This window comes from Heteronotia binoei, chromosome 12, assembly GCF_032191835.1.
Source record: "Heteronotia binoei isolate CCM8104 ecotype False Entrance Well chromosome 12, APGP_CSIRO_Hbin_v1, whole genome shotgun sequence".
Taxonomy (NCBI): Eukaryota; Metazoa; Chordata; class Lepidosauria; order Squamata; family Gekkonidae; genus Heteronotia; species Heteronotia binoei.
In genome coordinates this window covers 50,811,132-50,823,927 of record NC_083234.1, presented here as the reverse complement: position 1 = coordinate 50,823,927, position 12,796 = coordinate 50,811,132, and the positions used below count along the sequence as shown (strand labels likewise).

The 12,796-nt window shown below is 46.1% G+C and overlaps 1 protein-coding gene across 2 annotated transcripts in view; it reads left to right on the top strand.

Moving 5' to 3' along the window:
• Positions 1-12,796, top strand: part of GFRA2 (GDNF family receptor alpha 2) — a 111,332-nt gene that overhangs the window by 22,899 nt on the left and 75,637 nt on the right. For both annotated transcript variants that reach the window (XM_060251064.1, XM_060251063.1), the window contains exon 3: positions 8,494-8,577. In XM_060251064.1, coding sequence (XP_060107047.1) covers positions 8,494-8,577 — 84 coding nt within the window. The remainder of the gene's footprint in view (positions 1-8,493; positions 8,578-12,796) is intronic.

Sequence of the window (12,796 nt, the reverse complement as noted above, 5' to 3'; positions counted from 1 at the left end):
GTGTAGTGTAGCCTGATCTTGTCAGAAGCTAAGCAGGGTTGATACTGGATGGAAGACTTTGCAGAGGAAGGCAATGGCAAACCACCTCCACTTAATCACTTTCCTTGAAAAACCTGGGGTCACCATAAGTTGGCTGTGACTTGACAGTGCTTCACACGCAGACACATGTAGGGGAAGGATTGTGCTGTGGTCCGGGCAGGGCTTTTTTTGAGCAGGAATGCACAGGAATGCAGTTCTGGCTGGCTTGGCATTAAGGGGTGTGGCCTGATATGCTAATGAGTTCCTGCTGAGCTTTTTCTACAAAAAAGCCCTGTGTGAAACAATGGTGATACCAGGGGGTGTGGCCTAATATGCAAATATGCAGGGCTTTTTCTACAAAACCCCCCATGGGTCTGGGGCAATGGCACTGGAGGGGAGTCTACTTTTCTCCCTGTGCAATTTCCCAGGAAGCAGCAGGAGTTCTAAGCTACTCTTATTAGCTTCATGATGGGGAAAAGGCAGGATACCAACTCCAACCCAGCTAAGAGCAACTCTGAATGTTTGTGCATGTGCGTGCATATGTGTGTGTGAGTAAGGGGGTGGGGGGAAGAAAGAATGTCTTCTCTCTAGGGAACAGCATAGGAGGAACACTAGTAAGCAATTTTGGGGGTTTTTTTGTTTTGTTTTGCTTCTCATCTATTTAGATTGTTTATAGCTCCTGCAGTCTATTTTAAGATTTTTATTGCTTTTAATCCATGGATTTGGAGGTGAGAGGTTGTTTCAGATAGCTGCTATTTTGTTTACCTGCTTTAATGTCTTAAGTGTTTTGAAAGAAATGCTGCGAGTCTGATTGCATGTGCTTAGGATGGAAGTATTTTAAATGAATAAAATAAGAATTAAACTTCCCCTGCCCCAGTGCTGGGGTTCTTGCTTTTAAATAAAATTGAAGGCATGGGGTGTTCTTTCTGGCATCCCGAGAAACAGACCCACTGGGAACACTTCCCAGATTCTTTATCAGTGGGAAGGGGAAGATACTAGAATAGAGGGCACGGCTATGCTTCTGGGAGCCACTGAGAGTACTCCAGTATCAATCTTTAACCTGGAACTGTCTGCCCCAGACAGTGTTGCTTCCCTTCTGGGTTTATGTACTCAGCAGATCCCAGGTGGATTTCCTGTAAGCTCATTGCCCCCAGGGAGCCAGAGGCCTCTTTGGTCTCCTTTTGCTGTGAGTGGAAAGCATTAAAATGTGGGTGGTCCCTTGCAGCAAAAACCAGCATGGTCTACATAGTGGGGCTTTACAGCTGAGACTTCCTCTAGGGGCAGGTCAGCAGATATCTGACCAAACAGGTGCTGAAAGAAGCAGTTTGCCTATCACAGCTTTGCCTTGCAAACTTCACAGGCAAAGCCTCCTAGGCATATACTCCATCTAGGCAAAAAAGAGGCACAGCAAAGGGAAAACAGAACAGGGCTGGTTCACCCACTGGGCACTTAAGACATGTGCTTACCCATCAGCTATAGTCTACTTTCCAGCACCCAGGCTCTGCTCCACCTCTGTCTGTGGGAGGAGGGCAGCTTCCTGTGCAGGGTTGCCATGTCCTGCCTGCCCTCCAGTGGGGGATGGGGAGGTGTCAGATCCAAATTGGGAAGCTCCTAGAGGTTTGGGGGATGGAGCCTGGGGAGGACAGGGACCTCACTGGGGTACAATGCCATAGACTCCACCCTCCATTTTCTCTATGGGAATTGATCCCAGTAGTCTGGAGATGAGCTGTAGGCTGGCATCCCTATTTCTGTGGCTGCAAGCCCCTCCCCCCTCCCCCTTTGTTCTGGAGCCCAGAAAAAGAGAGCCCAACCATACCCATGGAGTGCTTCCCTCCTCCCTGACTTAAAGTGGTCTTATCAGAGCCTTGGCCTCAGCAACTTTGGCTGGCTCCTCTGCCTCAAATTCCCAGCAGAGGAGGGAAGGAGAAGGTTCTGGACACTTTTGATAAGCAAACCTGGCGCCCTGGCAGCTGATCTTGTCCAGCACTTGTGAAGAATTCCCAGTAATGAAATGCATTTATTACTGTCCATCAAGGAGCTGTTGTGGTGGGAACTGGCCCTTCTCTGATTGTTCCTCGCTTGCTAATAAACTCGTGTTTCCGCAGCAAGCTTTGAGTGACTTCTTAATTATGGGAGTGGGGGTGGGATGGGAAGGCAGCATTGTTCAGACTGAGAATATCTTCAGTGGGTAGGCAGCTAGAGATGGAAAACACAGTGGCTCAGCGGTAGGGCACCTACTTGGTTGTGGGTCAGTGGCATGCACAAAATCTCAGGTTCATTCCCCAGCATCTCGGCTTAAAAGGGTCAGGCAGTAAGTGATGTGAAAGACCTCTGCTTAATACCCAGGAGAACCACTGCCGGTCAGAGTAGACAATCCTGTCCACTGTAGAGCAACGGTCTGATTCAGTTTAAGGCAGTGTTGAATGGTCACAGGACAAGAGAGGTCTGAAAAGACCATTTCCCTGTTGAAATTTGTTTTGTGCTTTCTTACAACACAAAGGGACAACAAAGTGCTTGGAACATCAGTATAAGACCCACTTGAAATGCAGGATTTGAACCCAGGTCTCCCACTTCATGCTCAGCAGTGTAGGTACTGTGTCACAATAGCCTGTTGCATTTACTCCCTCTCCACTCTTGAGCTGATCATTTTCATTAGGTGAATCCCCTAAAGGGGGGGAGGAGACTGACATACCAGCTAGGCTTGCCAATTCTGGATTAGGTAATTCCTGGAGATTTGGAGGCAAAATCTGGGGAGGGCAGAATTCAGGGAGGGAGCTTAGCAGAGATGTGGTGTTACAGAGTGCACACTCTGAAGCTGCTGTTTTCTCTGGGGGAATTCATGTATGTAGACTGGAGATCTGGGGAAACTCCAGGCCCCACCTGAACGTTTGCAACCCTGGTAGCAGGTTTCCATTCTTAGTCACTGTTTGCAGTGTCAAATACTCTTGACGAAATCTGTTGGTTCCATGGTAAAGAGTTACAAAGCATGACATTGTTAAGAAAGAGTTAATGTTTGGAGGATGTGAGACCATCTGGCTGATGGTGGTCCTGGGAAGAAGTTGTGGAAGTGGTTGTAGTTGTGGACTCTAGGCTAGGATTGTCAGGTGTAAGACCCAGAAACAGGGTTGCCAGGTTGCCCCTGGCCATCAGTGGGGGATATGGGGGTAGAGTTGCTGGATCCAAGTTGGGAAACTCCTGGGGATTTGAGGATGGAGTCTGATGAGGACAGGGACCTCTGTGGGGTACATTGCCATAGTGTCCACCTTCCAAAGCATCCATTTTCTCCAGGGAATTGATCTATGTAGTCTTGAGATGATGTGTAATTCCAGGTCCCACCTGGAGGCTGGCAGAAGTGATGTCACCTTTTCAAAGGGCGCTCTACAAATCCTCTAGTTTCAATGGTAAATATGATAGATGTCCTCTCCTTCTTCATTTTTGCTCCTACTGTCATTTGATGTGGCAACAGGAGACAGGAACGCAGGGGTGAGAGATTGTCTGCCATAACAGTCAACCTGCAGACCCTACTCTAGACCCAAGCTGCCTAATCCTTAATAATAAAACCATAGTGGTAGTGGCAAAATAGAGCTCACCCACTGGTTGAAACCTGAGCTCCAGCAACCATTGGCCTATCGCCTGTCACTCTGTACCTCTGCACACCTATTGGCTCACTCCCCTGTCCCCCTCCCACATCACCCCTGGAATACTGGAAACAACTGCCAAAACCCTCACATATGCTCTTGCCACTGACAGGCACACATCTCAGACAGTTTGGTGGCTACGCTCCCTCTGAAGCCCTCACAAATAGCTCTCACTGTCCTGCATCCTCCCAAACTATAAGGCTCTGCCGGCCAACAACAGTGCATAGCCCCCCTCTTATAGGATGGGAGAGACTTGTCTTAGCAGTAGTATGTGCAAAAAGGATGTAGGGGTCTTAGTGGATCATACGCTGAACATGAGTTAACAGTGTGATGCGGTGTCTAAAAAGGCAAATGCAATTTTGGGCTGTATCAACAGAAGTATAGTGTTCATATCACATGAAGTGATGGTATCGCTTTACTCTGCTCTGGTAAGACCTCACCTGGAGGACTGTGTTCAGTTTTGGGCACCACATTTTAAGAAGGATATAAACAAACTGGAATGGGTCCAGAGGATGGCGACAAAGATGGTGCGGGGTCTGGAGATCAAGTCCTTTGAGGAAAGGTTGAAGGAGCTGGGGATGTTTAACCTGGAGAGAAGGTGGCTGAGAGGTGATATGATCACCATCTTCAAGTACTTGAAGGGTGTTCTGGTCGAGAGTGTTCTGAGTGGCTGAGAGGTGATATGATTACCATCTTCAAGTACTTGAATATGTGTTCTGGTCGAGAGAAAGAGATTGAGTTTCTTGATGCTCTCAATGACTGTGCTATGGAGCAGATGGTCTCAGAACCTACCAGGGGTGGGGCGATCCTGGATTTGGTCCTAAGTAATGCCCAAGACTTGGTGAGAGATGTAAAAGTGATTGCGCCGCTTGGGAGCAGTGACCATAATGTTATTGATTTCACCGTTTGTATAAATAGGGAGTTGCCCCAAAAGACCGCCACAACCACGTTTAACTTTAAAAGGGGTAAATTCACTGAGATGAGGAGGCATGTGAGGAGGAAACTGAAAGGAAAGGTAAATACGGTCAAAACCCTTGGGGAAGCTTGGAGACTGTTTAAAACTATAATCCTAGAAGCTCAGATAAAATACGTACCACAAGTTAGGAAAGGCACAAACAGGCATAAGAAAAGGCCTGCATGGTTAACAAACAAAGTAATGGAAGCTGTAAAAGGTAAGAAGGACTCCTTTAAGCAGTGGAAAACCAGTCCAAGTGATATTAGTAAAAGGGAACACAGGCTGTGGCAAATCAAATGCAAGACTGTGATTAGGCAGGCAAAAAGGGACTATGAGGAGCATATTGCAAAAAACATAAAGACCAACAAAATTTTTTTCTTCAAATATATTAGAAGTAGGAAACCAGCCAGGGAGGCAGTGGGGCCCTTGGATGACCATGGGGTAAAAGGATTACTGAAGGAGGATAGGGAAATGGCTGAGAAGCTGAATGAATTTTTTGCCTCCGTCTTCACTGTGGAAGATGAGAACTTTTTGTCTGCCCCAGAACTGCTAATTTTGGAAGGGGTGTTGAAAGACCTGAGTCAGATTGAGGTGACAAAAGAGGAGGTCCTACAACTGATGGACGAATTAAAAACTAATAAGTCACCGGGTCCAGATGGCATACATCCGAGAGTTCTGAAAGAACTCAAAGTTGAATTTGTGGATCTTCTAACAAAAATCTGTAATCTTTCATTGAAATCTGCCTCAATTCCTGAGGACTGGAAGGTAGCAAATGTCACCCACATCTTTAAAAAGGGTTCCAGAGGAGATCCGGGAAATTACAGGCCAGTCAGTCTGACTTCAATACCGGGAAAGTTGGTAGAAAGCATTATCAAGGACAGAATGAGTAGGCACACTGATGAACATGGGTTATTGAGGAAAACTCAGCATGGGTTCTCTAAGGGAAGATCTTGTCTCACTAACCTGTTACATTTCTTTGAGGGGGTGAACAAACATGTGGACAAAGGGAACCCAATAGATGTTGTTTACCTTGACTTCCAGAAAGCTTTTGATAAAGTTCCTCATCAAAGGCTCCTTAGAAAGCTTGAGAGTCATGGAGTAAAAGGACAGGCCTTCTTGTGGATCAAAAACTGGCTGAGTAATAGGAAGCAGAGAGTGAGTATAAATGGGCAGTCTTCGCAGTGGAGGACGGTAAGCAGTGGGGTGCTGCAGGGCTCAGTACTGGATCCCATGTTCTTTAACTTGTTCATAAATGATTTGAGTTGGGAGTGAGCAGTGAAGTGGCCAAGTTTGCGGATGACACTAAATTGTTCAGGGTGGTGAGAACCAGAGAGGATTGTGAGGAACTCCAAAGGGATCTGTTGAGGCTGGGTGAGTGGGCGTCAACGTGGCAGATGCGGTTCAATGTGGCCAAGTGCAAAGTAATGCACATGGGGCCAAGAATCCCAGCTACAAATACAAGTTGATGGGGTGTGAACTGGCAGAGACTGACCAAGAGAGAGATCTTGGGGTCATGGTAGATAACTCACTGAAAATGTCAAGACAGTGTGTGTTTGCAATAAAAAAGGCCAATGCCATGCTGGGAATTATTAGGAAGGGAACTGAAAACAAATCAGCCAGTATCATAATGCCCCTGTATAAATCGATGGTGCGGTCTCATTTGGAGTACTGTGTGCAGTTCTGGTTGCCGCACCTCAAAAAGGATATTATAGCATTGGAGAAAGTCCAGAAAAGGGCAACTAGAATGATTAAAGGGCTGGAACACTTTCCCTTTGAAGAAAGGTTGAATTGCTTGGGACTCTTTAGCTTGGAGAAACGTTGCCTGTGGGGTGATATGATAGAGGTTTACAAGATAATGCATGGGATGGAGAAAGTAGAGAAAAAAGTACTTTTCTCCCTTTCTCACAATACAAGAACATGTGGGCATTCGATGAAATTGCTGAGCAGACAGGTTAAAACGGATAAAAGGAAGTACTTCTTCACCCAAAGGGTGATTAACATGTGGAATTCACTGCCTCAGGAGGTGGTGGCAGCCACAAGCATAGCCACCTTCAAGAGGGGGTTAGATAAAAATATGGAGCAGAGGTCCATCAGTGGCTATTAGCCACAGTGTGTGTGTGTGTATGTATATATATATATATATATATATATATATATATATATATATATATATATATATATATATATATATATATATATATATATATATATATATATATATATATATATATATATATATATATATATATATAAAATTTTTTGCCACTGTGTGACACAGAGTGTTGGACTGGATGGGCCATTGGTCTGATCTAACATGGCTTCTCTTATGTTCTTATGTTGTCATATAGAGGATGGTGTGGAATTGTTTTCTTCGGTCCCGGAAAGTAGGACCAGAACCAATGGGTTGAAATTAAATCAAAAGAGTTTCTGGCTCAACATTAGGAAGAACTTCCTGACCGTTAGAGTGATTCCTCAGTGGAACAGGCTTCCTCGGGAGGTGGTGGGCTCTCCTTCCTTGGAGGTTTTTAAACAGAGGCTAGATGGCCATCTTACAGCGATGAAGATCCTGTGAATATGGGGCAGGTATTTGTGGGTTTCCTGCATTGTGCAGGGGGTTGGACTAGATGACCTGGAGGTCCCTTCCAACTCTATGATTCTGTGATTCTATGATTCTCTCACCAATGGCCTTAAGCCCTCAGAGCAGCTACTGCTGTCCTGAACCCTCACCAACAGCCTCCAGCCCAGTGAATACCTTGGCTGGCACCTAAATGGCCCACACAGGTGGCCAACAACAGCCCACAGCCGCACTCTCTCACAAACAGCAGATTTTGCCTGGGCCCTGCTGCTCTGCTACACACTCCACAAAGTCATTGGGGCCTCTGCCACCAACACCACTCTGACCTCCCCTGCAAAGCCCACAAAACAGCCCTCCAGGCAGCTTTTCACCCTGAACTACCTCCCAAGTTCAGGCAGCACTGATTACCCTCCTCTGCCCTTCCAAGGCTGCGCTTATAGCCCAGCTGCTGTACATCCACCTCCAACATGACCTCAGAACTGCTGCCGCAAAAGCCCTTTCCTGACCCCTTGATGGCACACAACACCTTCAAAATGACTCTCCCAACACATCCTGGCAACTCCTCATTGGCCCAACCTCTACCAAAGTACACAGCAACTGCTGTGTACTTTGGTAGAGGTTGGGCCAATGCCTGGGGGGTGGGACCTCAGACAGGCCATAGACTTCACCTTCAAATCAGTCATTTCCTCCTGGGGAACCACTGTTGCCAATCTCCAGATGTGGGCTGGAGATTCCTCAGAATTACAACTGCTCTCCAGATGGCAGAGATCAGTTTCCCTCAAGGTGGAGAGGAGTGAATGCCTCTTTCTACAGCCCATGGTATTTTCCTCCACAGCAGGCCTTACTCCTAGTATATAAATAAAGTGGTTGAGTTCCTTCACAAGCTGCTGGGATCAGTTCTTTGGGGAACCTGGAGGTTCAGCTACATGAGCTGATGTGTTTGCAGGTGATAGGTATTCCAGGGCCATCCAAGTAAGTTGTAGGGCCTTTGTTACTTATCACTGCTACTATGTTAGATATGTCCTTCTTTTCTTTTGTATCACATCCCTGTGGGATGGACCATTAGCAGGAGTCCCATTTTGCAGATCAAGAAGTAAGCAAAGAGGTCATGATTTTTCACAGACCCAAGATCTAGAATCCTTTGGGAGCTCAGTCCCAAGAACTTGTTGGCCAGATGTCCCATCTCCTGTCTTCCATGGGGGAAACATAGGTAGCTTTACCCCAGCCCCAGTGCTTAGGAGCTGTCTATGTGAATTGCTTTGCCAAAGTTGCTGTTTCAATCTCTCTCTCTCTTCCTTCCCTCCCAGGAGAAGAGTTTTATGAAGCTTCCCCCTACGAGCCAGTCACCTCTCGTCTCTCTGATATATTCAGACTCGCTTCAATTGTCTCAGGTAATAAAAGCCAAGCAAAACATGCTTTCTTGCCACTTCTGTTGGCTCTCCCGCCTCCCTGGAGCCCCAAGAGAATTAACGGCCTCCCCTTTTCTCTGTCTCCTGCAAGCTTAATTCTGCAGCAGCTTAGAAGAGGCTGACACTCATTCAGAGATGATCTTGGGAAACTGGGTGGGCTTTGTTGAGGAACCCAGCTCCAGCTTATACAAGAACAACTTGGGAATCTGTTGTATCTAGGACATGTTTTTGACACTGCATTTCCCCACATCTGCATAGGAAGGAATAGGTCTGAGAACTCCTTTGACTGGGAGGGCATTCTAGAAAGCAGCAGTCACTGTGTGTAGCCTTCCCATCGCTCACCCGGCCTACATATGCCTGACTCCTGAATGTACCATTTATTATATGGAATTAGCATTTGTGGTTTATCCCTTGGTGAATCCTTTCCCCCTCTGGCTGAACGTACACACACTTTGCAACACATCTTCCTCTGCTGGTGTGCACATTTGAAAAGCAGAAAGGCAGCTTTCAGTCTGCGAGTATTAGATTCCCACTATATGAAAAACAGAAAGGCAGCTTTAAATGTGCTTGTACCGAGTTTCTGAATCAATTGGAGGCTGATTTACAGTCCCATTCTCACCTTCCTGTGTGATTTTGGTTTTACTGTATCAAGCCCTGCCAGTTACACTTTTCTGTTCTTTTTTTTTTTTTTGACCATTTCAAACAACTGTTGATGGTGCCAAAGCTTGTTGATGCATGTGATACATTTTGGACACTCTAAAACAAGCCCTGTAGCAAAATACTCCTAAGTCAAGGTCCCATTTCTGACTCTGGGAGACTGGAAATGGGGGAAGATGGGTCAGTAGCAGGCAGATGGTTCCAGATTCAATCCCTGGCATCTCTGATTAAAAGAAAAAAGCTCAGATAGGAGGTGATGTGAAAGACCTTTGCCTGAGATCTTCTACAGCTGCTGCCAATCAAAGCAGACAATACTGTCCTTGATAGACGAAGGGGCCTGATTCAGTAAAGGCTGCTTGGTGTGTTCATGTGGAATATCCCCACATCTTCTTATTCCAACCAGCTAGCTGGAAACAAGTGTTCATGTTAAGCAGGTCAGTGGTTGCAGCCTGGGAGACTGTGTGAAATTCAAAGGAGGGAGTAGCAGAGTTTTTTCCTTTGGAGGGTTTCCTTTTCATTTTAGCACATGCTTTAGCTAGGCAGTTCTCTAGCGTGAGGCAGGATAAATTCTTAATCCCAAAGTAAACCACCTTCAATTGAACAAGAGCATATTTTGAAAGGAAGTCATACCACAGAGAATAAAGAAAACAAAACCTTGGATTTATAGCCAGGCTGCTAATTTCTGTGCAAATCGGAAGGAGTTGTAGCCTGGCTGACCTCAGCATTCCATTTCAAGAGCAGGGTCTCTTGTTTTTCAGACCACATTTCAAGCTGGTTTGGTGTAGCATTGAAAGAGATCAGCCAGGGGTGAAAAGAGGACTTCCCCTCCCATTGGCCAAGTAGTCAGGGACTCTTCCCTCAAGTATAAGCTTGGTTCACTTGCAGTTGAAACCTAAAGACAGTGGTGAAAGGAGCAGACTATCCATCAGCCCCCCTTCCCCTCTTACCTGGTGAATCTAATTTCTGCTAACCCATGTTGGTCTTTCTGTGATCGCAGCACCGTAATATTAATTAGTCTGGGTAAATACTGAAATGATAGTTAATTACAGTATGTAGAATGTTCAGAGACTTAAATTAGATATGGAAGCAGGATATGTAGATACGCTAGCAATTAATGCATGTAAATATTTGAGATAAGACTAAGTACAATTATGGTTACCGTGTGGGTTTCTGTCCCAGCCACTGTAAGACAGAACATATCATGTAGTACTATCAAGATTCTGTTTTTATACACAGTTATGGTCCACAGTTATGAAGTGTCTCTCCATGATGTGCCAACAGAACACAGAGTGCCGTCATGCAGCATGCAACTAGAACATGTAAAGTGAATATCAGTTAGAGCCTTCGTCTCTGGAGATTGATGTTGGCAATATCTTACTAGTGTCCCAGTTCATGAAAACCTTTGCTTTATAAACACAACACCATTGGGTGAGGGCATATGAGCACGTTTTGTGTGTCTACAAGACAGATGAGCAAATTATGAAACCTCCGGCCCGTTTTATCAGTCCCTTATTATCTGATGCTTGGAGGCAGCTCGCTCCAAGGAAAAATTGAGGGTGAAAAAACCCATGACACAACAGTCATTGTAAACAAATCAGCTCCAAGGAATAGCATGTGTTTCCTTTGGTGCAATGGAGGTGCGGGGAGAGGCAGGTACAATCTAACTGAAGAATATTCAGGCTTCACTGCTTCCTTGGCTGTGCCCCACCTGCTGCCACCTGCCCATATTCCAAATAGCACCGAAGGTAAACCATATACAGTTAGTCTGTAAAAGGTGTGAATTGGCATGATCTTGCTGAAGCCCTGCCAAGGACAGGAGAAAATCTTTGGCAGCCAGTTCTGGATGTGAGAAAACAGAAGCCAGCAGATAAAGCAAATTCTTCGGCCACCTGCGGTCGGGGCTGGCCTAACCATTATGTTAAGTGCTCTACAGAGCAGGGCCTTCATCACATTTTAGCTCCTGTGGAGGCTTCATTACCTGAAGTTTCTCCAGTCCAGGAAAATATAAATACCTTTCTCTGTGGGATGGAAATCTTCCACCTGAAATGTGGTAGCTCTTTTCTGATCAGAGCAAAGAGGAACAATGACTAGTGCTCACATCTCCACCTTGGAGGAGTGGCAACGTGTTAATGCCTCGAGAAGCACACAGACACAGCAGGCTTCTCAAAATGCAAATGAAGAGGCAGCATTGGGGGGGAGGGAGAGAGGAAGGAACAAAGGGCTACAGTTCTGGACAGAGAAAAGGATAGGTGGCTCCAGAAAGGCATTGGCATAACACCCCTCCCCCCGCCTTGGTCTTTTCATGTTGTTTACTGGACAACTTGGTGGCCACCTTTGGGTGGAGATGAAGGGAAGCAGGAGTGGCCAGCAATAAAGAGCAGGGGACTGAGTATTGCTCAGACTTGCAAGGAGCATCAGCAAAGAGAGTGCATGAGCTAAAAGGAAACAGTCAAAACAACCATATATGTGAATATCAAAACCAACACTGGGGAAGGCAGTCTGGGAAGAGGTGCTCTCCTTCTTTCTGCTGCTACTGATATTGGAGTTATGTCCCACCCTATACTCTGAATCTCAGAGCAGTCACAATCTCACCTCCCCGCCCCCCCTACAGATACCCTGTGAGGTAGGTGGGGCTGAGAGAGCTCTTACAGCAGCTGCCCTTTCAAGGACAACTCCTTTGAGAGCCCTGGCTGACCCAAGGCCATTTCAGCAGCTGCAAGTGGAGGAGTGGGGAATCAAACCTGGTTCTCCCAGATATGAGCCCGTGCACTTAACCACTACACCAAACTGGCTCACCCAAGTTTCTTCCACTAGTTCACCAGCACCAAAACTCATCAGAATGTCATCCAGTCCTGGCTTTCTAGACTATCCAGAGGTCATTAGAACTAGATCTTTCAGAGAGCTTGACTTTTTCTGAAACATTAGTCTATGTCATTTGAGACTATCAAGCTTGCCTTGGAGGGCAGGAGGTCCCCATTTTAATATACAGAATACTTGCTGGAAGCCATGTCACTGTGGTTATAGCAGCTGGGATATGACAATGTGGGGAGTGGGTCAGAAGGGATGGAGTTTTATTGCTCCTTGGAGATAAGTTGCATGCCTCAGTGCACTGCCTGGATGGCTGCAGCTCAACAGAGTCTTCCTTAAAAGATTAATTAAAAAAATGTCCCTTCCATTTCTTCCAAGCCCTGCTCAATAAAGGACACAAAGCTCCTGTCAGTTGCAGGGAGACATATTGCCCTTTATAGGCCGAGGTTAACTGATAGTTATAATAGCAAGAAGGGAGCATATTGCTTATAGATACAAGCAACTTGGCAGGGCAGTTCAATGGCCCTGATTTAGAGGCCTTAAACTCTATAGGAAGAGCTGTTGTTATTGGGTAACTGCAAGCTAGGATTGCCAACTCAGGCTCTGGAAATTCATGGATATTTGGAGGCAGTGCCTGTGGAGGGTGCAATGCCATAGTAGTGTTGCCAACCTCCAGGTGGGGCATGGATGTCTCCCAGAATGACGATCTCCAGACAGCAAAGATCAGTTCCCACAA